A 24,869-nucleotide genomic window follows, 5' to 3' on the forward strand; every position below is an offset into this window, starting at 1 on the left:
GGGTAATTGTTACCGCTTCCGGGTCGGGACGCGGCGAGCGGAGTTTGCTGTGCTTTAGTTTGCTGTTGACTCGTGTTTCCGCGCTCCTTGTTGCAATGAGCTTTCTCAAAAGTTTCCCGCCGCCTGGGTCGGCTGAGGGGCTCCGGCAGCAGCAGCCAGATACTGAGGCCGTGCTGAACGGGAAAAGCCTTGGCACCGGCACCCTTTATATCGCTGAGAGGTAGGGTCTCTGGTGCCGAGTTCTGGCTTCCTGCGCGCCTCCTTCTCCACGGGCGCGGGCGGTGCGGAGGAGCGGGGCGACACCACGACCTCTGGGCTGCGGGGCGGGGGAGCGCGTGCTCCGCGTTCCCTTGGGGGTGCCTCTGCTGGGGGTAAGATTCGACTGTTCCAGTGTCGTCTTCTCGGAGCCTTCCTTTTTCCTCATTCATTATGCTTTTTACCCCCCTGTTTACCCGAGGTCTGGTGGGGTGTTGCTCTTTATTCAAGGTCTCATTTTAAGGTTTTGAGTTTCCAGGCCCTGAGTTAGAGTCATCAGTGTGCTTGCCTTCTCGATGAACAGGAGCGGGAGGTGTTGCCCTGGGCAGGATATGTAGGTTTAGAGCAGATTGTGCAGTATTTTTAAAGTTTGGTTAAGGAGTATAGGTTTTCTTCTGTGGGTATGGGTGGGGAGAGGAACACCTTCAACGCCACGCAGGTTGGGGTTATATCCAGAGGGACCTGACTCTCATTTTCATTCCTAGAAGGAATTGCCCTTTTATTTGGGTACCTGGGGCACTTTGTACTTTCACAGTCAGATAGACTTGTGTTAAATGTTGAGATTGTAGAATAGAGGTTCCCATTTCCATGATACACGGTTCCATTCATCTTCAGGCCAACAGTGACACATTGAATCCTTCTGTCCTTCAAATGTCTCTGACTTCTGCATCAGTTTTGTCTATGTCCAGAGAAGATTCTCTGCTTCTAAGAGGTCACATGATTATATTGGACCCACACAGATAATCCAGGATAATCTCTCTATTTTATTGTCAACTGATTAGTAACCTGAATTACATACACAAAGTCCCTTTTGCCTTGTAACATAACACATTCACAGGTTTGACACCAGGGGATATTGGAGTCATGGGGGCCAAAATTCTGCCTACCACAGAGGGCACAAAAAGATGTAAAGAACCCTTGGTTTAGAAGGAAATCTAGTCACTGAGCAAAGCTTAGGCTTTTGGCCAGTCACTGAGATAGGAAATATGGATGGGAGGAAAAGCAAGTTTGGGGAATGAGTTTGGTCTGTATATGTGTGGATTAATTGCACATATGAGCATGTTTCTTGGGACAGTGGTGTTAAAGATGGATAGATTAGATACCCAAGAAGAGAAGAGGACCAAGGGTAGAACCTTGGGGACACATCTACACTAAGAGGTAGGTTATAGAAGAAGAGACTTGAGAAGAGAGGAGCAGTCAAATAAAATATCTGAAAAGCACCTATTGGGTATTGACAAGGAGACCTTCAGTGATCTTGGAAGAGCAATTTCTTTTAAGGGGTGGAAAGTGGAACACAGATATGTTCCTAGCCCCTACTCAATACCCTTTTTCTCCATGGCTTCTCTGTGTATTCACTCTTCTATAATATAAATCCTGTTTTGGGAAGGTCCTATACTTGTCTTTCCATTTGGAAAAATTTCAAGCCTAAAGAAAAGTTGCAAGCGTTGTTAATTAATACCCATGGCTCCTTTGCAAAGATCCATCAGTTGTTAACATTTTGCCACATTTACCTCTTTCTCTTTTTTTTCTGAGCTTCTTGAGAGTTGCAGACATGTCATCACTTCACATGTAAATACTTGAGCAAAAATCTAAGAATAAGGACATTCTCTTGTATAACCACAATAACAATACAGTTATCACACTGAGGAAGTGCAGACTCCTTTTTAGCTCTTATCTGTTTAAAAAATTTACTTATTTCAACTTTTCACTAACAAATCTTTTTCTTTAAGAAACTATTTTTATAAAATATACATATAAAAAGAATATAAATTATAAATATATGGTTTAAGGAATTATAATTAAACTGACACCTGCATAACACCTCCAGGTTAAGAATAGAATATTACCAGCACCTTGGACACCGTTGTTCGTCCCTCTACTGATTGTTAGCGTTACCTCCTTGGTCTCTTTCCCTTTTTGTTCTTTCCCACCTAGCATTTCCAAATCTTGATAGACTCAAGATCGCAATAAACTGGGAAGGCTTCCTAGAGGATGTGACAAATGAGGATTAACAGTCAGGTGAATGAGGTGGGGCTAAGAGGAAACATTATAATTAGAAGAAACAGGATGTTCAGAGGCAATGGTGAGAAACAGTATTGTGTGTGCCAGGGTATATATCTGTGTGCACACATGCACACACACAGTTCAGCAGTTCTTCATCTGAGGGACCGAGGGAGAAAGAGTGGAAACATAATAAAGCTGGAGAAGGAGGGAGTCATGTTTATGAGCTTAGCTTATAGCCCAAAGGTTTTGCAGAAACTATTTTAGGATTTTAGGCAAAGAGGAACAGGGTCTGATTTGGTTTTAGGTAGTTTTTCAGATGTGTATTGAGAGATTTAGAACTCTTGGGCTTATTTTCAAAGCTTAGTTTTCATAGAAAGTTGACTTTTTGTCCAAATAAGGAAGGGAACAGAGGCATGAATCATTCAAAATAGATCATTTTGAAACAAGTGAAATAAAATATTTAATTAATTTAAAACTAGGTATCTTAAACTTACAAGTTATGCTCTTTTTATATCTTATTCCAAAATTAATTTAAAACCAAATAATTAAGCCAGCCCAAATTCAAAACCTCTCTTACCTTTCTGTCCTGTTTTTCTCCCCATGCCAGGAATAAAGTACAGTGATATTCTTCTGCAAAAGCATTGGAGGTTAGCAAAACATTTCTCTGCATCTTTACTGGCTTCCTAATTCTTGATTTTCCCGTATGTGACTCATGGTTTCTTTGGGACTGGGTATAGTTAATTAGATATTTTGGTTTTGAGGGCTTTTCTTCTAGAATATATGAGAAGAGAATAAATAAAAATGAAAACTTAGTAATAAGAGTAAACGTTGCTTTTAGCTGAAACTTTCTTCTGTAGAGTACATAATCCATGTTCCTGCATAAGATTATGAGAGCTCCATAGGAAATGCTGTGGTGAGGTAGCATTTGTGTTCTGCCAGCAGTAAGGAACTACAGAGTAATTATGTGCTTTTTAAAGTGAAAGCCATAATTTATAGGCACTGAATCTATGCTTATATTTCAGTTTTTCCAGCTCCTAATTGAGTCATTAAAGAAAGTTTTGTGGCTTTGGTATTTCAAATCATTTTGGACACCGAAATTTGGAATACTCCTTTCTGACTTGTGATAATGCCAGGGGGTTATTGAGCTGAGAAAAAGGAGTTTATTTGCTTAAAGTAATATAGTTTTAGTAAGGGACTGGCAATATTTCTGTGATACATGAGCACTATTTCTTCTACACATTAAGAGGAAAGCAGTGGAGGAAAGGCCCACAGAACACACACAATCCAATTACAATAATAAAATCTATTTCTTTGGACCCAATGGGATGAGTCATTCTGGAAAATCATTTGTAGAGCTTTTACCACTTTAAGCATCTTAAGATTTATCACTTTAAGCTTCCCAGATTTTCTTTTTCTCTTTTTTTAATAAGCATGTTGAATGGAAATCTTTCTAAATGACAGTGCATATTTTTTGCTTTCCTTTTTTTAGTGTACAGTTCCTTATGTTGTTTTAGTGTATTTACAGAGTTGTACAATTTTACCACAATCTAATTCTGCCTTTGCTTTTGATAAGTGAGGGTCAAGTGTTGCACACTTGTGCTATTAGACGTTGATTTCCTTTAGGGACTAAGGTATAAAGTTCAGCCTCACCTTACATCAGATATGAATGCTCTCAGACTGCTGTACTGTCATTGTTCCTGCACAAGGGAGTCCTGGGTTCTACTTTTGTATTTGTTTTTGCTTCATTAGAAATAAGACCACCAGGCTTGTTAGAGTTGTATAGAAAATAGAACGATATGGGGGTTTTATTGCGTTAACCTCTTTTTAAAAGAAAAGCTTCACTGAGATAATTTACATAGCATGCAATCCATGTATTTGAAGTATACAATTAAATGGTTTTTAATCTATTTACAGAGTTGTGCAGCCATCAACACAATTTTATTTATTTTTAATTTTTAATTAATTTATTTTTTTTGGCAACGCCACGCAGCTTGTGGGATCTTAGTTCCCTGACCAGGGATTGAACCGGGCCCCGGCAGTGAAAGTGCCGAGTCCTAACCACTGGACCACCAGGGAATTCCCAACACAATCAATTTTAGAATATTTTCATTCCCCCCGCAAAAACTGACACCCATCACTTTCTATTTTCCTCCAGCCCTGTGCAACCACTATATTGCATTAACTTTTATTTCATTAACATTTTTTGTGTGGTTTCTTAAGCATCTTTTTCCTACTTTTTTTCCTGCTAAGTGGTGAAGTATTACCAAAAAATTAGCCAGTCTTTGCTCAAAACTCAACGTACAGATTTTCTTGATATATTTCCTTTGTTATACCAATAAAATATTTACATTAGACCACTTTTGAGGGAAAACTAGATGTTGCTTATTTGTGGCTTTCTGTTAAAGCTGCAGAATAAATGAAAGGCTTCATAAAGTCTGCCTTTCAGTGTGATTATTATTTTCCAGCTTGTGGTATGATTACAGCCATTTCATGTATATATCATTTAATGTAGGATTAGTGGAGAAATTAGTGATTCCTAGGTATTTATTGCATACTTACATGCTAAGCACTATGGTAGTGGTTTTGAAGAATGTTAAATAAAGGAATATGACAAGTTTTGTTGAGTAGCTCACGTTCTGTCAGGGTACAGATAAGATTCTTTACCACAGAGTTAGGTGCTCAATAGTATATTACTGAGCATAATTACAGTTTAGAAAAAGAAGAGATCATTATGGACTGGAATAATTGTAGGGAGGGCTCTTGGAGAGGCTGAGACTTATTCAGATGGAGAGGATTTGCAAAAGCAAAAAAGGTGCCTGAAGACATTCCAAATATGAACAAGCATAAAAAGGCATAGAAACATACAGTCACTTTTCTGTGACTTAAGAAAAATTGCATTTCAAATCTGTTTGAATAGAGGAAAATTAACTATAACAGAATTGGTCTTAAAGAAATTCAATTCCTGCTGTTGAATTTTCTTATTTTAGGAATATTTCTAAACAGTATGCTTAAATTTATTCACATGTATAAAAATGTCCAAGCTGAACTTTTATAAATGTTAGGACATTAAATTAGGATTTAAGTTCTTAAAATAATCTACTTAAAACATGTTTTTCAGCCGCCTGTCTTGGTTAGATGGCTCTGGATTAGGATTCTCACTGGAATACCCCACCATTAGTTTGCATGCGGTGTCCAGGGACCTAAATGCCTATCCACGAGAGCATTTGTATGTTATGGTGAACGCCAGATTTGGAGGTATGTACGGTATTATTTAACCTTGAGCTTCCTTTGGTAGTATATTTCAAAAAGCAGTCTCTGATCATAATCAATGTAATAAGCCATTGACTTATTTCGGATAATACTTTCTTAAGCAAAATTTCAGCACAGTAAAATAACTTGGCCTTTTTAAAAAATTTATTTTATTTTTTATTTTTTATTTTTGGCTGTGTTGGGTCTTTGTTGCTGCACACGGGCTTCCTCTAGTTGCGGCTAGCAGGACCTAATCTTGGCTGTGGTGCGCGGGCTTCACATTGCAGCGGCTTCTCTTGTTGCGGAGCACGGGCTCTAGGTGTGCAGGCTCAGTAGTTGTGGTGCATGGGCTTAGTTGCTCCGCGGCATGTGGGACCTTCCTGGACCAGGGATCGTACCCATGTCCCCTGCATTGGCAGGCAGATTCTTATCCACTGTGCCACCAGGGAAGCTCATGGACACTGCCTTGTATTTTCTATACACTTGGACTTAGAATTATTTAGCTATTGTGTGTTTGTATTTCTAGTTTTTCCTCTTGAGTTTAACTGTTTATTCTTTCTCTTTGTAAAGACATTTACATCTGGCACCCTTAGAGGCTTGGATCAGTGTACTTTGCTTCTAAGAGTTTAGGATAGAACATGTTTTGTTACAGAAATGGTTCTCAGTGGTGGACATGTTGCCCTCCCCCCATATTTGGCAATGACATTTTTTTTTTTTTTAATTTTAAATTATTAGCACCTTTAATTATTATTTATTTATTTATTTATTTGGCTGTGTTGGGTCTTCGTTTCCGTGCGAGGGCTTCCTCTAGCTGCGGCAAGCGGGGGCCACTCTTCATCGTGGTGCGCGGGCCTCTCACCACCGCAGCCTGTCCTGTTGCAGAGCACAGGCTCCAGACGCGCAGGCTCAGTAGTTGTGGCTCACGGGCCTAGCTGCTCCGCGGCATGTGGGATCCTCCCAGACCAGGGCTCGAACCCGTGTCCCCTGCATTAGCAGGCAGACTCCCAACCACTGCGCCACCAGGGAAGCCCTGGCAATGACATTTTGATTGTCATGACTAGAGGTGGAGAGGAGTGCTACTGGCATCTAGTTAGAGGCCAGGGATGGTACTAAACATCCTACAATGCATAGGACAGGCTCCCACAACAAAGAATTAACCAGTCCTAATGTCAGTAGTGCCAAGGTTGAGAAACCCTAGGGTACAGGATTCCCAAGTCTTGCATAAAATACAAAGATTCATAAAAATCTAGTGTAGTTGATGAAAGAAGCAAGAAAGATTTTAAAAATCCATTTTTTTAGGCTGTCCACAGTAAGTTGTAAAAATTCTGAATGAGAAACAAGTTAGGCACGAAATAGAATCTTGTGCTTGATTTTTGTAAGTATAACTAAATAAGAAGTTTATATAGTATATTGTGTTAGTTTAATATGTTCATCTTTTGTAGAAATGAAGAACTTAGGGGTTGAAAAGACAATTGTCACATCTTTAGTAAACTTTTGCTTTTAAAATAGTGGATTGCTTTTCTTTGAAATAGCACATAAGAGACAATCCCATGAGTTTTCCTATTGAGCTATTGCTCCTTCAATTTGAGATTTTAATATGGTTTCAGATATAAGATGAACATTTATATTGTTACACAGGTGTGGATCCTATTTTCCCAGCCTTCGTTCCTCTGGTCCTGATTCAGACTTTTTTTTTCTCTTTGGCTTACTTCCATTAACCTCTAAAGTGGACCATCAGCTTATTGTTGAGAACATGAGATTATTTTTAAAATGACTAAAAATACATTCCCATTTTTGAAAATTTAGAAAGTTTTAAGGAGACAGAGTGTGGCAGCCACTACTATGATCCAGCATGAGATGATGAGTGTTTGTCATGGTAGTATTTTCTTTTCCTAATTGTAAAAATGCTATATTACATTTCTGTTTACTGCCTTAAGATAGATTCCTGCAGATATAAAAGAAGGTGTTAATTAATAGTAGTTATTTCTAGGGAGAGGACTAGAGGGTAGGGACTTTTTCCTTTGAATCCGTCTTGACTCTTTTACTTATTTTTATACCAGCATGAATTACTTTTTTTTTTTTTTAATTTTTATTGGAGTATAGTTGCTTTACAATGTTGTGTTAGTTTCTGCTGTACAGCAAAGTGAATCAGTTATATGTATACATATATCCCCTCTTTTTTAGATTTCCTTCCCATTTAGGTCACCACAGAGCACTGGGTACAGTTCCCTGTGCTATACAGTAGGTTATCATTGGTTACCTATTTTATATATAGTAGTGTATATATGTCAATCCCAATCTCCCAATTCATCCCATTCCCGCTCTGCCCTTGGTATCTGTAAGTTTGTTCTTTACATCTGTCTCTGTTTCTGCTTTGCAAATAAGTTCATCTGTACCATTTTTCTAGATTCGACATACAAGTGATATTATACGATATTTGTTTTTCTCTTTTTGACTTATTTCACTCTGTATGACAGTCTCTAGGTCTATCCACGTCTCTGCAAATGGCACTATTTTGTTCCTTTTTATGGCTGAGTAATATTCCATTGTATATACGTACCACATCTTCTTTATCCATTCCTCTGTTGATAGACATTTAGATTGCTTCTGTGTCCTGGCTATTGTAAATAGTGCTGTAGTGAACATTGGGGTGCATGTATCTCTTTGCATTACGGCTTTCTCTGGGTATATGCCCAGGAGTGGGATTGCTGGGTCTGAGTTACTTTTATAATTTGAAAAGTGATATCCATTCAGTTATAGAATAATAATTACAGTATGATACTACTGTTTTTTTAAATGCATTGAAAAAGTTTGGTAGTACCATAATGTATTCAACTACTTAGAATTATTTGGAACTGTCCAATATTTTTGTATTTTAGTTTTTACAGAAGACACCTCTATTATATTTGACAATTTAATAACATTAGAAACAGGACAGAAAACGTCCTGTTAAATCTGCTCTTTAAAACTGCTAACAGTGGCCATTTAAATTTTTTTCCTTTTTTGCTTATCTGTATTTTTTCATTATTCTGCAGTGAACTTGTATGACTTACAAAAGGTAAAAAAAATTTAGTGGATATCCCCTTATTATTGATTCCTATGAGTAGAACTGCTGCATTAAAGGTAAACATTTTTAAAGCTCTTAACATATATTGTTAAGTTGCTTTCCAGAAAGTTTATACTTTCAATACCTCTCTACCTTATCTTCATCTGTATGGAGAATTAACATTTTTTCAAAATGGTAACTGTAATATGCTAAACAAAAGTTATATTTTTAAGATGATTGGTTGAACATATTTTGGTGGTTTTGGGGTCTTTTTAAGTGTTTTATTGACCTTTTTTAAAAAAATTATTATTATGAAGTAATTCAAACATTGAAAAGTACAGAATAATAAAAAAATTTCCATTATTTAATATCCAGTGTAAATTCTAACATTTTTCATAATTACTCTAGTCTAAAAGAAATAAAACTGTATTAATACTATGGAAATCTTTTTTGTACCCCTCCCCATTTCGTTCCTAACTCTGTCTCCAGAGTTCATCTTAAAGATGGTGTGTGTCCTTCTTGTCTATGCTTTTAGATTTTTACTGAATATGTATATACCCATAAGCACTCTAATGGTTCTCTTTTGTGTTTAAAATTTTAATGTAAGTGGTATTATATATATTCTGCAACGAGCTCTTTCACTCACTTATATTTTAAAATCTCTTCATTTTGGTACATATAAATCACATTTATTCATTTTCAGCTGCTATCTCTCAAACACAGTATGACCAGGTTACAATACATCTATTTCCTTTTTTTAATTAACATCTATTTTTTATGTTTTCTATAGTACATATAGTAGTTCAGTAAACATTCACGTACAAACTCCTTGTGTACATAATATGTAGTTAAATGAGGAATTTCTGGGTAGTAGGATAAACATGTCTGGAATGGTTTTAGCAATTTCTGCTTCCACCAGCAGCATGTGCTAGTTCTCTTTATTGAACATTTGTATTTTTTTCTTGCCAACAGACTTTGTTAATTTATCTTTTGGGTCAGTTAACTTTCATGGGCCTTAGTTTTCTCATCTGTAAATTGTTGGTGATGAATCACATCAGTGGTTTACAAACTGCTGCTGAACCCCTTGTTTCAAGGTGAAAGAAGCAGACATGACAATGGAACTCTACTTGATAGAGGCCTGACTGTATCGGTTTCCTCACCCCCACCATGATGTTGGGGCTTGGAATCCCTAGGACTCAAAGTACAGTGTGACTAGACCAGAGAGACTATCCAGAGTCTTTTTTAGCTCTAAAATAACAATGTTCTTATAATTTGAAGTAAAAAATTGCAGTATTTAGATATATCAGTAAGCATCCTTTAAGAAATTCTTTTAGGCTTCTATTTTTGAAAACAAATAAGCAACATCATTAAAAAGCTATTTTTTTATTCCCTTTCTAGAAGAATCAAAAGAATCTGTTGCTGATGAAGAAGAGGAAGACAGTGATGATGATATTGAACCTATTGCTGAATTTAGATTTGTGCCTAGTGATAGATCAGCCTGTGAGTATTCTGTAGAGTTGATTCTTTTCCCTTTAAGTACAAAGCATTCCCTCATCCCTCCCCCGACACACTTACCTTCACCCTCATTACCTCTGTTCTGTTGCTTTTTCTTCATTTTAGCATCTGTAATATCATTGAGGACCAGATAACTATTAATATAAAGATTGTGAATGAAGTGATAGTACAGTAGATGCCATGTTGCCTGGTATGTTTTGTGAGTGGAGGAATATGTTATTTTTATGGACTTGATGCTGTTGACTGAATCTCACTGGATAGAGGACAGAGGACTCATGGCAATTCCAAAGTGGAAGATGCCAGGATAGCTGGAAAGAGCCCTGCCAGCTGAGGGGCTTCACCCTGAGGCCAGTGGTCTGACCAGGACACTGACACTTTTTTTTTAGAAAATCCAGCCAGGCATGAAGGGATGTCAATAATGTTTCGAAATGAACTCTTAATTATTTTGTGGCGTGTTCATTGCTATCAAGCACTTTTCAAGATTGATTCTCCTTGGAATTTGGCAGGTTTTGTAAATGTTGTGACCCTAGTATATACCTCATGTCTACTCATTAAATTTATTTGCCCTGATGGTTATTTTATTAAATTTTTATTGTACATTGGTCAGAAAAAAATTAATTAGAAATTTTTAATTTACTTGTTCAGTGGAGGCCATGTTCACTGCAATGTGTGAATGCCAGGCTTTGCATCCAGATCCTGAGGATGAAGATTCAGATGATTACGATGGAGAAGAATATGATGTAGAAGCACATGGTTAGTGAAGTGGATTTTTTAAAGTGTTTGTGTATGTGTTTCATTTTAAGCATCTATTTGTATAGGATATAGGATTATAGTTCTTTATATCTCTAAGTATCCATATAGCTTGGTTTTTAATAAAAGCGAATGGCACAATTCATGTCTAAGCCAAATTAGAAAATTTCATGGGCTTCCGAGGCTTGAGAGCAAAAAATAGAGATTACTCAGGGGAGAAAGTAGATAGAGATAAATGGAAGGAAAGAAAATGATAGGATAGTGGGTAGTCGGGAGAGTCTTTTAAGTTGATGCAGTTGCTCTCAGAAAACAAACCTTCTCTCTCCATTGCTTGGAACCTGTGTCATCTACATCTTTAACATAGTCCATCAAACACCTCATTGCCAAAGTAATTTCTTTTTCCCAGAACCATACTTGATTTATCTAAGAATATCTCCCTTTACCTCCCCAGAGCATAATGCAGGCACTAGCTTGGTGTAGAGTCTTGTTACTTGAGGTGCCTGCTGTTCTCTTTTCTTTTTCCCTCTGGTCTCATGTATACAAGTTTGGCTCTCTAAAGCCTTTTCCTCCATATGTACCACTTCCTGGCCTGAGAACACTCATTTCTGGGATTCCCCTTTATATATCTAAATACATTCTCATCTTTGCTGAGATTTTGGGGTAATTTAATTTGTTTTTTTTAAATAAATTTATTTATTTTGGCTGCATTGTGTCTTCGTTGCTGCGCGTAGGCTTTCTCTAGTTGCGGTGAGTGGGGGCTTCTCATTGCAGTGGCTTCTCCTGTTGCGGAGCACCGGCTCTAGGCGTGCGGGCTCGGTAGTTGTGGCTCGCAGGCTCTAGAGCGCAGGCTCAGTAGTTGTGGCACACAGGCTTAGTTGCTCCATGGCATGTGGGATCTTCCCGGACCAGGGCTCAAACCCGTGTCCCCTGCATTAGCAGGCGGATTCTTAACCACTTCGCCACCAGGGAAGTCCCAATTTAATTTTTTTAATCCTGCATTTTCCAGAATTTCTGATTTTTTTAAATTAATTAATTAATTTTTGGCTGTGTTGGGTCTTAGTTGTGGTGTGCGGGCTCTTCACTGTGGTATATGGGCTTTTCTCTAGTTGTGGCATGTGGGCTTCTCTCTTGTTATGGCACACGGGCTCCAGAGTGCACTGGCTCGTTAGTTGCAGTGCACAAGCTCTCTAGTTGAGGCATGCGGGCTCTCTAGTTGTGGGGTGCAGGCTCAGTAGTTGTGGTGCATGGACTTAGTTACCTCACGGTATATGGGATCTTAGTTCCCCGACCAGGGATCGAACCAGCGTCCTCTGCATTGCAAGATGGATTCTTAACCACTGGACCACCAGGGAAGTCCCCAGAATTTCTGGTTTTTTAAAAGGAGCATGTATTTTAATCAGTAAAAAACACTTACATGTAAAATTCCCACCTTGGGTTAATATATGACTTCCTAACCTTAGGAACACCCTCTTTTCCTTCTAGTCTCTGGACATTTGATTTTTTGGGAATTGCTGTTTACTGGCTTGTTATGTCTTGGAATCTCTTCTCATCCTAGAGAGTAGAGACATTTTCTTTGTATCTCTGTCTTCAACAGATGGCTGATATATGTATGTTAAATGAATGTTGAGTGTTTTCCTGGAAGCCTTTTTTCATTTTAGCTTATCTTCAGTAAGTGCATTATTGATTATCTTTTTTTTTTCTAATTGTTTTATAGTAGCTTAAAAGCTTTTTATTTATTTAGAACAAGGGCAGGGGGACATCCCTACATTTTATACCTATGAAGAAGGATTATCCCATTTAACAGCAGAAGGCCAAGCCACACTGGAGAGATTAGAAGGAATGCTTTCTCAGTCTGTAAGCAGCCAGTATAACATGGCTGGAGTCCGGACAGAAGATTCAATAAGAGATTATGAAGGTGAGTACACAGAATTAACTCTTTATAGCGTAGGAAGCAAAAGTAGAATTACATAGAATGGGAATTCTATGTAAAATTTTTTTTTTAACTTTTTTCCCTAACTACAAAGATAGTCTATGTTCATAGTCAAAAAAATTTTTAATGGGCACAGGCAAAGAAGAAATGAAAAATCAAGTAGAATTCTAATTGAGAGACATCTGTTACTTTCCTGCTGCATATCTTTCCAGTCTTTTTGTTGGCTTGCTTATGTAAGTGTATGTGCAGGCACACATTGATGCTGCCATTTTAATTTTTTAAATGAATTCCTGCTTGATTATGTGCAAAACTAGTCAGTTGATTAAGAGGGCTAGACAGCATTCAAGAAACTTGGGTTTTCTTTTAGTGACAGACATTTGAACCTTACACAAGTGGCTTTAACTGTTTGTTTCATTTGTCTCATATTTGTAAGCCGCTTTGTAAATATTTTACCTATTAGACTGGTTCCCTTTTCTGAGTGTCCTATTTCAATTAGAATCTTAATGTATTTCTGTTGACTCAGCCTTTACCATTTTTTCCGTTATCCAGTCCAGTACTGAGTTCTATGGATTTTTCCTTTAAATGACTTTTCAGATCTCTTTGCTATAACTACTGCTATCCTTCAAACCTAGGCCCTTTTCTTCTCACACTGGATTTACAATAGTAAATTTTTTGCCTCAGTCATTCCTTCCTCCAGCTCACTGTGCCATGTTAATCTTCTGAGAACACTCTGTGTCATCCCTGTATAAGGATGTCCCCTCAGTGATTGTCTGATACTCACCATATGAAGTTCAAACTCTTCTCTCTGACTCTGAAGAGACAGCTCTGTCTCCACCCCACTTGTCTCCAGTCTTGTTCCTACTACCCTCAATAAAACATTTAGATAGTGCTCTTATGTGCCAGGTCCTGATTTAAGCACATTATATGTATTTGCTCATTGAATCCTTCCAAGAACCCTCTGGTAGATGCTGTTATGATCCCCATTTTACAGATGAAGAAACTGAGGCACAGAAAGGTCACATAGCTAGTAAGTGGTAAGAGGATTAAATGAACTAATATGCAAAAACAATACGCCAGGCACTGTTGTGAGCATTTCTTGCATCTTATACGTATTCATTTCAGTATTTTATGTTGCTGCAGAGTCTTAATACTTCTAATTTTTAGTGATGCAGAATGTTCTTAAAGAGGGTTACCATGGTTTTTCTTTTATTGGTACATTTATGTTTCTCTCATAATGTTGTGATCAGTATCTCCATGCACATAGAATTCGGACCTGGGGATCCTGAAGTTCTGGGATACTTAATTTGGAAAAACTTAGGCTTTGGGTCACACTGTTTTTCCTTATGTCTCCTCTCCATTTTAAGCCTTAGATCGTGAGCCTCTAACGCAGGCTTTAGGGTGAGATGGCTCAGGTGATTTCTAGTTCTCTGCCAAACTCTTAGCTGAAAGAATTCAAGATATTACTTTTTTTACTATAATGATTAACAGAAGAGTACCCTTGGACATTGAAAAATCTTTCATCACTGAAGGTTTTTTGTTGTTTTTAATTGTAAAATTCCTTATTTAATGCTTTGTAGCAAGTGATTTTAAGGTCACAAACACTTGTTGCTAAAGTGAGATTTTTGGGCTTGTATTCCTAAGCCTCATTAGCATATGGAGACTATAGACTTGCCTATATATAAAACTTCTTCAGCCTGTTCCATTCTCTATCTTCTAAAGTCCTGGGTACCCATATCACTGTCTTGCCATTTATTTATTTATTTGACCTGTGCATTTTCTTTTTTTTAATTTATTTTTAAAATAAAAATTGTATATATTCAAGGTGTACAACATGATGTTTAGATAAATACATGGTGAAATTTCTACTGCTGGCATTTCAGTGCTTTGTGTGTTTATTTATGTAAGAGGTGTTTGTTGAGCTACACTGTCAGGTACAGAGAATACAGGAGTGCTCAAGAGAGATGCGGTTATATCTATCAATGGCAATCTAGTGGAGAGAAAAATAAATTAACTAATTAGGTAGTTATAGTACATTGTGATACAGCATTGAGATATAGGGGAGACTTGAGGAAGTGTGGAATCAGAGACTGGGCCTGTCACTCAGCTTGGATAGTCAGGGAGAGATTCAAACTTCATGGAGTAAGTGACATTTAAGCCAGAATCTAAAGATGAATAAAAATGAACCAAGTGAAGAGGGATTGCATACAGTTTGGGGAGAGAGGCAGGTAAAGGGATCAGTCATGTGCAAAGGTTCAAGAGACCATTTAGCTTTGGGGAACTGAAAGTTCATATGTCTGGAACTCTGAGTGTGAAGGGTAGTTATTATAGCAACAGATAAAGGCGGAGTAGTGAACTGGGCTGTATATTAAAGGAACTTGAAAGCTATGTTAAAGAATTTCAACTTATGTGTAGGTCATTTGGAAACTATTGAAGAATTTTAGTTTGATTAGTATTTCAGAAGATGACTCTGGCTATGATACAAAAAATTAATTGCAGAGGGAAATACTAGAGGAAAGAAGACAAACCCTGTTAAGTACTTTATGATTTAAATTAGATAAGAGATAGTGGCCTAAATTACGGAGCGGCAGTGAATGTCAAAAGACAACAGATTTGAGAGATATTTAAGAGAAGCAACAGAAGTTTGAGACATGGTAGGGGTTTCTGCGTTGGGCAGGTAAAAGGTATCCTTTTGCAAGACTCTTTGGAAAGAGAAGCATTTTCTATGTGGAAAGATGATGAGTTAATTTTAGATAAGTGTTGTTTTTGCATGCCCTGCTGGATACCAAGGTGGTGGTGTGCCAGTGGGCTGCGGGCAGAAGCCAGTTTGTGGTGGACTAAAGAGTTGAGGGATGAGTGGGAAGTGAAGAAGTGGGGAAAGCGGCTTTAGGCAACTCTTTCCAGAGGGCTTTTTTTTTTTTTCTTGTCCTCCCCCCTCCTTTTTTTTCAATGAGATAAGAAAAAGAGATAAGTAAGAACCTCGCTCTACTTAGTCTTCTCTCCTGAATTATGTTGTAAGCTTATGAAGATAGGACTTCATACCTTAAAAAAAAGTCACACAGTAAACACCTAGCACTGTTCTGTGAAGAGAGAACAATGGATGCTTACTGCATTTGAAAGTCCCTACCTAGTGTTCTTTCAGTGTTCAGGTTGAGACTTGCGAAGTAAATGTTAAATATATAGACTAATTTTAACTTGGCCTAAATCCACAGGTGGCATTTTTCTTTCTCAGTTTGTTCGTTGGTACTTTTAATTTTCAAAAGAGAAAGAAACTGCAACTCCTACAAGCAGGGGGCACTAGCTTCCTTCTGGTCTAACTATGAGCTGAATCTTTACCTATGTGAAGTGCTTAGTAGACTGTTGCTCAGTGGTTAATTTTTTCTTCAGATGGGATGGAGGTAGATACTACACCAACAGTTGCTGGACAGTTTGAGGATGCAGATGTTGATCATTGAAAATGACTGATGCTGCTTTAGGGTGAGTAGTTTATTGTCTCCCTTGTCACTGAACATGAAAATCATGTGAAATAATTGATTTTTATTTTCGTAATTGAGGAGAACTCTATAAAATTAGCAGTTGTGGAAAAATGTTAGTTATCCATTTATGAAATTATTTAAAATTGTGTAGGTTTTTTCCCTAAGAAATCAAGATCTGCCAACATGGTAATGTTCAGGTTAACATTTATTGAGCACTTATTACATGCCAAGCACTATGCTAGGCATTGAGAGTACATGGAAGAATAAGACACACCCATCTTCAGTGAATCAGGAGAAGGACATTACCCTTTGTTCAGAAACAGAGATTTCCCTGGTTGGCTCAGGTGGGAACAGCAGAGCCTGAGGTCATGTCCTGTTCTGCTCAGTCACCTTTTCCCACTTGTGATGTTTGAAACATTACCATACTCATCAAAAAACACAACGCAGAGATTTGCTGCAGCTCACTACTTTTCAGTTGAGGGAGGAAGTAGAAGTCATTCCAATCTGAGTTTAAGCCTTGAATCATAATCTTGTATCAGTTTCCCTCTTTTTGAATATAATGGAGGACCAAGGTCCCAGGCACTTCAGCGTTAAAGGCTGATTTGCCAAACCATATCAAGTCCATGTACAGTTGCCCGAAAGCTATCATTTCCCAAGTTGCTTCATTCCTGCTTTTCTTGACAGACATGAGCTCACTGCCAGTTTTCTCTCCTCTGACACATTCTCATGAGCTTTGCCTGAAGTTTGTTCCTGACTGTTTGTTACATGCTGCTCTGAGAAATAAATTGTCCTTTGTCAGTTTGAGTATCTCAACTGTATGTTAAATACTAGCTGAAGGTCATGTAGCTAGTTTATATCATACAGAGCTAGGATTAGTAATTAGCAGCCCTTCCTTTAAAAACTCTAAGATCGGGAATACCCTGGCAGTCCAGCAGTTGGGACTCCGTGTTTTCACCACCGAGGGCCTGGGTTTGATCCCTGGTCCAGGAATTAAGATCCCACAAGCTGTACAGCGTGGCCAAAAAAAAAACAAAAAAACAAAACTCTTAAGATTTTTACATTGTTAAGTTGTTGTTCCACTGTCCCCTTTACAACGTCCTTCTACTGCTGACCTTATAGCATTTTCTTGAATACTAGCTGTTTTCCATTCTTTGAGTACTTATACCCAGGTCCTTTGTTTTATTAAAGCATATAGTAATAACATGGCAAGATTTATGTATTTTGGCTTGAGTTTTATACCATTGTCAGTCATCCAATTAGGTTGTAAGATCCCTTGTTTTTCAAGTTCCATTTACCTTCCAGATTATTGCCATTGTGAATATAACATCGCTTCTTATAGTACCCATGAATTGTGATAATGGATCTCTGCCTTCCTCTTAGATGCCAGTGAAACTATTAGAAAATAATCTTAAGAGTTCTGTGATTTAATATCTTTTTCTTTAAATATTTATTTCCACAACATTTACTTCTGTCATTGGTAGCCATATAGTTTAAAATCAGCAATGTCTCCTCTGCAGTTAGCTAAAATTATGTGTTCACGTTGCTGGAGCTCTGTTAACATTAATTTTCAGATCTCACAGTTCCAGATGTCAGTATTTCACTATTCTACTTCATGGGAAATCTTTCAGTATCAATATAAGTCTTCTTCCCTTATTTCTCAGATTCTTATTTATTACATTCTTTATAGCATATGGATTTTTTCAGTAACTTTTATTGAAACTGGAAAACAGAGTTTTTGATCTGGCTTTAACATATTTCTTCTTGAAAACAGACTATTCAGAGAACACCAACTACTCTACTAATAAGATTGAGAAACTTATTTGGTATGTCACTAGTGGTTACACAAATGGGATGTTACGGTATTTTCCTGCCGAGAATTCTTAGGATTCTTTGTAATGCAATTTTATGGTGAAATAACTGTAAAATAGCCCAGACTTTCTAATGAGCTGATGATTTGTTTTCTGTTCATTTTGTGCTACAGCTGGAGCAGAGAGATACTTTATTCATAAAGTTTATATAAGTTCTTCATCTGGATAATTGACCTCAATTCCAAACAATGTCTGTAAATTTTTAATCATTTAAAATTACATTTGCTTTTGAGGAGTGAACAAGGAATAATTAGAGTGTATATGCAACTATTAAAAATGTCAAGATAATGGAACTAGGACCTCTCAATGCATGAGATAGGGTGGAGGGGAAGGCACATGAATAGTGGAATCACAACTCTACCACATACCAGCTGTGTGTCTTTGGACAGGCGTATAACTTCTCTAATTCTCAGTTACCTCTTCTGAAAAATGAGGATGATAGTAAATACCTGGCAGGATTGTTGCAAAGACTGAGATATAATATATCTAAATCCCTGGCACTCTTGACTAGGCATTTAATAAATTAGCTATTATTACTATAAACACTGTAAACCTTTTGTTTTTCAGATTCTGCTCATAACTGTAGGAGAGAACTTGGTGCCTCTTCCACTGTGGAGTGGGTATTGATGAAAGTCTTTTTCCTTCTCCAAAACTTACCTGAACCAGTTCTTTCTTGAGACACATTATACTGAGACAACAAGTTGTCACCAGCACAAGAAACTATGACCTTTATTAACAAAGGTGAATTAACTTAACCAAGAGGGTATTTGTAGTTTATCATTTACTCCAACACTTTGTGTCTAGGTGTACCCTCTGTAGGCTTATAATTGCTGCCTTCACTATATGCATCCTCATAACCTAGTAGGACTACATGGTGGAAATGCACTGGCACTTGAAGGTGTAGGTAGACTGCATGGGAAAGAGAGGGGCTGAATACAAGATATACACCTTAGGGCCTAAGAATACCCTTACTCCTTAAGAAAAGAAAAACAGATAAATCCTGGCCTATGCACAGTCTCCACAGGGATAAAGGTCTTTTTACTAATTGGGAACCCAGATTAATTAACTCTAGGGAGCCTTTTCAGAAACAGCCCAGCCACACATACTACCACTAACACAAGTGCTTTTGCCTAGCCTTTGCTCCTTTCACCATGTTTCACCAGTCTGTTCTCTTATAACCTCTTAGGTTATATCCTTTCATTTCCAACCTCTTAGGTCAGTTTCTGTAAAAGAACAAGTGAAATTGGGATGAAGTTCTCAAAGTACTTCAGATAATTGTTTTGTCTTTGTAATAGCTTAACAAATAAATCTAGGTTTTCTATATTATTGTGCTCTCATTCTTTTTTCTTTTAATTAATTTTTATTGGAGTATGGTTGCTTAACAATGTTGTGTAAGCCTCCACCGCACAACAGAATGAATCAGCCATACGCATACAGATATCCCCTCCCTTTTGGACTTCCCTCCCATTTTCATTCTTGACTAAAACCATTAATGAGAAACGTTTCTTAAAAAATTAGTGTTGGCAAAAACTGAGCATCTTGTTGGTCTTATTTTTGTTTGACTTTTGTTGAAACATGAACATGAAATAAGTAAGAAAATGGTATAGTTAGAGCTTCAGGCAAATGTTTAGTAGGGCAAGGTCATAACACATTTCAAAGGGATTTCTGCTTCCACTTGAATCAGGAGTACTTTCTCATAGCATACTTTTCAACTCTCAGTTTTCTGTTTTCACAGACACCTGGCTAGTTATCAGGCTGATTTGTAATTACAGGTTTATACTTGGACTTTATGACCTTAAAAAGAGGTTAAGAAAGCTATTCACAATTACTTGGCTAATTAGTGACTAGTGTGTCACCACTAAGCCCAGTGTTCTTTTCAGCACTTTTACTTGGTTTCCCTCATCTTGCATGGTAGACTGAAAAAAACGAATATTCCTTTTCCTGACCAGACTCTCATAAATACTGAATTTGTTACAACAAGCAAATATAAAGACCGCTTGGAAATGGGAACTGAAATTTACTGAGACCTTCTCTGTACTGTCCTGGGTTCTTTACATGCATTATGCATATAATATTCTTAACCACTTTATGAGGTATAGGTGCTTTTATGATCCCACTTTAGAGATGAGGAAACTGAGTTACAGAGAGAGGTAAAGTAACGCTTGAGGTCACACAGATAGGGAGCTGTGATTTTTAAGCCTATGCTCCCAAATACCATTCAGCCTTACCATCTACCAACAGCTGAAAGGAAGCACATTTTCTCTTTACTGCAGGGTTTTCAGTGTTAAAATTTCAATAGACAGCACAGGAAGTTCCCAAATTTCTCTGCTACCAATCTCAGCAGCATTCATAATTCTATGCTAGACGTTTATCCATTCTTCAGTAAGCAGTCCGGGTATTCTTACGGGCTAATCTTAGCAATTCTATTTGAATTCCTTTTTAAAGTCATGCTTACATACTTGTAATCATGACTTTTAGTGAAACATAAAGTGCTCTTTGATAACATATCAACAAAATGTTGAGGTTCTGTGCCCTGCTTCCTGTAGGCACTGCTGCGGTCGGCCTGGTATTGTGGATAATGCAGTCAGCTAAAATGCAGAAGACCAAGCATCTAGTTCTGACTTGGCAGACAAGATATTTAACCTCTCTGGACCTACTTCCTCATCTTTGTAAAATGAGAGGACTAGACTTTCAAAGTCTGAATGACTTCAAAAGTAATAGTAGGCAGGTGTACCCATAGCTTTGAGAAAATAAGAGAAAGAAGAAAAGATGAGGTCACACTTTTTAAAAATGAAATTCATAATGATCAGCAAGCCAACATTTCTTGATTCTATTTGAACTTAGTTTTAGGGTTGCTGGAATTGTTTACTGTTTCTTGGTGTAGAGGAAATTTTAAGAAAAGACATAGACATTCTGCCCCCATAGCTAGGGTTAGTGGTTGTCTGATCTAGGTTCTATTGTTTAAAATTGTATTCATTAAAATATCCCAGTGGATTTCTGCCTCCCTCAGGTCACTTTGTCAGATATTGATACTTTTCAGATAGGCTTGTTTAAATGTTTGTTGATTATGTATTTTGAGATCTTGTTGGGATCTTGCCGGTATTGTTAAAGATGAGGGATTATGCACAGATGATCATAGTATATAGCCCTTTATTTTTAGAAGACAAGTGTGATTACTCATTGTTCAGAGAAATTTTAGATATTTAGATAAAATTTTATTTATCTGCAGGATTTCAGATAGAATCACTATATAGTTAATTGTCATACAAGTCATATTTTTAAAGTATTTCTAGAATGGATGAATCTGCATCTGGTACCCATCTTCTGTGGCTAATAGATCGTAATTAAAATCTGAGAAAATCCCTTATGAGGATTCTAATAGAATTATTGCCATCCCTTGACAAAGAAGCTGAAATTGAAAAATACTTTCACTAGCATCTCACTCTGTCTGCTCATATCTACGTAAATAAAATCAATATCTAATGTCGGGGACTTAATAACTTCAGATGAGAAATCAGGATAACTTTGGGGAGAGCAGTGAACTTAGAATTGTTTTTAGCACAATTTTAAGAAGATAAAGTAGAAATACATAACTTGGGGATGAGAAGGCTAATAAAAGTGTATACAGGCTAGTTCTTCTTAGGATTTTATTTTTGGATTATTTTGAAAATTGTATGAATCACTAACAACAGTGTGTAGAAGATGATGCAATAAATGTTAATTATTACCAAAAGTAGTTAATTCTTTCTATAACAGAAAGAAGCAGCTACAAATGTAATATTAACTCAGCTCTTAGAATACATCTGAGATGCCTGATATTTAAAATTCCACTGAGCAATTAAAACAGATGTGATAAAATTATGCATTTTTCTCGAAGGACCTTCAGGCCTTCACTGCAGGTCTCTACCCTTGCTCTACAAACAGGTCCAATGTACTTGCTCATCTAGTTTCTAGTCACGTAACAGGTTAGAAAAGGAGAAAAGGGGTGGTTGCATCAGGCATATCAATAGCATCAGTAAACAGCTGACAGAATTATGAAGAAAAGCAAATATGTATTACCCCAAAATATAGCAGTCTAAGCCTTCATAGCGTGTAATGCAAATATGAGAATAGTGTAGCAATTTATGTTCATAAAAGTATGACCAAAATTATCAGCCTAAATTCTGGTTGTAAATATCCAAATCTGGCTAATTTAAGCAGAAAAACAAAAAAAAAAGGCTATCTGGTAGCTCACAAAATGGACATGAAAGCTGAAATAAACCAGGCTCAGAAAAAGTTTAGAAACTAGGATTGGTTTACATAAGATGTTGTGATTCCTCTGGGTGTTAGACTGATTGAATTGCTTCTGTGTCTTTGAGTCCCCCCAGGGTCCTGGTTGGCACTGTGTGTGTTGCCAGAAGACAGGACTATCTGGCCCTTTCAGCTTCTGTAGTGGGAGGGCACTGCCCCTGCTCAGATTCTCACAGTGGTGGATTATCCCAAATAGAAAGGATGCTTGGATGCTGGCTTGCAAAAATTTACAGCTGTCTACTGCAACCCGAAACCTTAAAAAACAAACAGAGACAACAACAACAAAAACTATAAATTGGGGTTGTATATAATTAAAGTTAAGAAAGGTTTTTATAGAAACTGAGGAACGTACTATTGATATTTGTCAAAGCTTAAAATGCACATGAGAGACCCAGAGACTTCACTTAAAGGAATTTATCGAAAAGATAAATTTGCACATTAGGAAAGTCATAAGCACAAGGATAGTAATTGCAACTTTATTTGTAAAAGACTGAAAACAACCTCAATGTCTATAGTTAAGCCTGGGTCAGTTGTTTACAGTACCTCTGTACAATGGAAAACTATCCCTTAAAAAGAATTGGTTAGATACTATGTACCAATAATGAATAGGCTCCAAGATACATTAGATTAAAAAACAAGACACAGAGATATTTGTATCGAAGAAAAGGGGCTGGAGGTTACAATGGGGATTTTACGTATCATGTGCATATACATGATGCATAAGAAAGTTGTTTTTGGGAGAAGTAGGGGACTGGGGTAGGAGGGAGACTTGAGTTTTTTTTTCCCTGTTCGTGGGTTGAATTGTGTCCCTTCAGAGCGATATGTTGAAATTGTGACCTCCAGCATCTCAGAATGTGACTTTATTTGGAAATAGGATCTTTACAGAGGTGATCAAGTTAAAATGAAGTCACTAGGATGGGCCCTAATGTAATATTTACTGGTGTCCTTATCAGAAGGGAGAATTTGGACACAGAGACAGACATGGCAGAGGGAAAGCCACGTGAAGGTGGGGGATTGTAGTGATGCATGTACAAGCAGAGGAATGCCTGAGGCTACCAGAAGCTAGGAGAGAGAGGTCTGGAACAGATGCTTCCCTAGTGCCTTTAAGAGGGATCATGGCTCTGCTGACACCTTGCTTGGACTTCTGACCTCCAGAACTGTGAGAGAATAAATTTCTGTTATTCTAAACCGCCTGGTTTATGGTACTTTGTTACGGTGGTACTAGAAAACTAACACATCTCCTGCATGGTCATAATTTTTATCTGAGGAATAGGGATCTGGGCTATATATCGTAGTTTAGAGTTTCAAAGAATTAAAAAATTTACAATTATCATTCATTGTTTAACTGCAAAACTCTGCAGGTAAAGGAAAAGTTGGTTATCATTACCTAACTTTATAAATAATTAGTGTTCTGAAATTTTTTTGGCATATTAAAAAGATTAATGTAACCTAGAGAATATTATACTTAGTAGAATAAGTCAGAAAAAGACAAATACTATATGATATCGCTTATATGTGGAATCTAAAAATAATACAAATGAATGTATATGCCAAACAGAAACAGACTCACAGATATAGAAAACAAACTTGTGGTTACCAAAGGGGAGAGAGAAGTAAGGGAGGGACAAATTAGGGGTATGAGATTAACAGATACAAACTACCATGTGAAAAGTAGACAGGCAACAAGGATATATTTTGTAGCACAGGAAATTATAGTCATTATCTTGTAATAACTTATAATGGAGTAAAATCTGCAAAAATACTGAGTCACTATGCTATACACCTGAAAATAATGTAATATTGTAACTCAACTATACTTCAGTTAAAAAAAAGACTAATGTTAACACATACCCATATACTCACATGCAGCTAAGAAATAAAATTGTACAAATACAGTTGAAGCTCCCTTTGTATTCCCCAGATCCCAGTCCCCTTCCTCCTCTTCAGAGGTACCCGCTATCCCAGATTTGGTATTGATCATAACTATGTATGTGTTTGTATTTTTGCTAAATGTGTATGTATGCTATAAACACTATATAGTATTGGGTTGCATGGTTTTTTTTTAACTTTTATTAATTGAATCTTTCTGCTGCTTTTCCTACTTAAGCACTTTATTTTTATTTTTTTTCAAAGATTTTAAATTTTAATTATTTATTTTGGCCACGTTGGGTACTTTGTTGCTGCGTGTGGGCTTTCTCTAGTTGTAGCAAGCAGAGGCTATTCTTTGTTGCGGTGCACAGACTTCTCCTTGTGGTGGCTTCTCTTTTTGCAGAGCACGGGCTCTAGGCGTGCGGGCTTCAGTAGTTGTGGCACGTGGGCTCAGTAGTTGTGGCTCGCAGGCTCTAGAGCACAGGCTCAGTAGTTGTGGCACACGGGCTTAGTTGCTCCGCAGCATGTGGGATCCTCCCGGACCAGGGCTCTAACCCATGTACCCTGCATTGGCAGGCGGATTCTTAACCACTGTGCCACCAGGGAAGCCCCACTTATGT

General features: G+C 37.4%; 1 protein-coding gene across 2 annotated transcripts; it reads left to right on the plus strand.

Moving 5' to 3' along the window:
* Nucleotides 1-25: 25 nt before the first annotated feature.
* On the plus strand, nt 26-19,416 carry CLNS1A (chloride nucleotide-sensitive channel 1A). Of its 2 annotated transcripts, XM_059929447.1 has the most exons (7): nt 26-220; nt 5,378-5,514; nt 9,953-10,054; nt 10,715-10,822; nt 12,561-12,734; nt 16,134-16,223; nt 18,658-19,416. In XM_059929447.1, exons 1-6 carry the CDS (start codon nt 96-98, stop codon nt 16,199-16,201), a joined length of 714 nt encoding a protein of 237 aa, XP_059785430.1. In that variant the 5' UTR covers nt 26-95; the 3' UTR covers nt 16,202-16,223; nt 18,658-19,416. The 2 variants fall into 2 exon arrangements, with proteins under 2 accessions (XP_059785430.1, XP_059785431.1); XM_059929448.1 differs by lacking the exon at nt 12,561-12,734.
* Nucleotides 19,417-24,869: the final 5,453 nt, after the last annotated feature.

This window comes from Balaenoptera ricei, chromosome 8 (genome assembly GCF_028023285.1).
Source record: "Balaenoptera ricei isolate mBalRic1 chromosome 8, mBalRic1.hap2, whole genome shotgun sequence".
Classification (NCBI taxonomy): Eukaryota; Metazoa; Chordata; class Mammalia; order Artiodactyla; family Balaenopteridae; genus Balaenoptera; species Balaenoptera ricei.

Excerpts from the sequence above, each read along its gene's own strand:
- CLNS1A (XM_059929447.1), top strand. The coding sequence starts at position 96 with ATGAGCTTTCTCAAAAGTTTCCCGCCGCCTGGGTCGGCTGAGGGGCTC. Across the intron at positions 5,515-9,952 it reads GGTGAACGCCAGATTTGGAG|AAGAATCAAAAGAATCTGTT; the intron begins GTATGTACGGTA and ends TTCCCTTTCTAG. Across the intron at positions 12,735-16,133 it reads TTCAATAAGAGATTATGAAG|ATGGGATGGAGGTAGATACT; the intron begins GTGAGTACACAG and ends TTTTTTCTTCAG.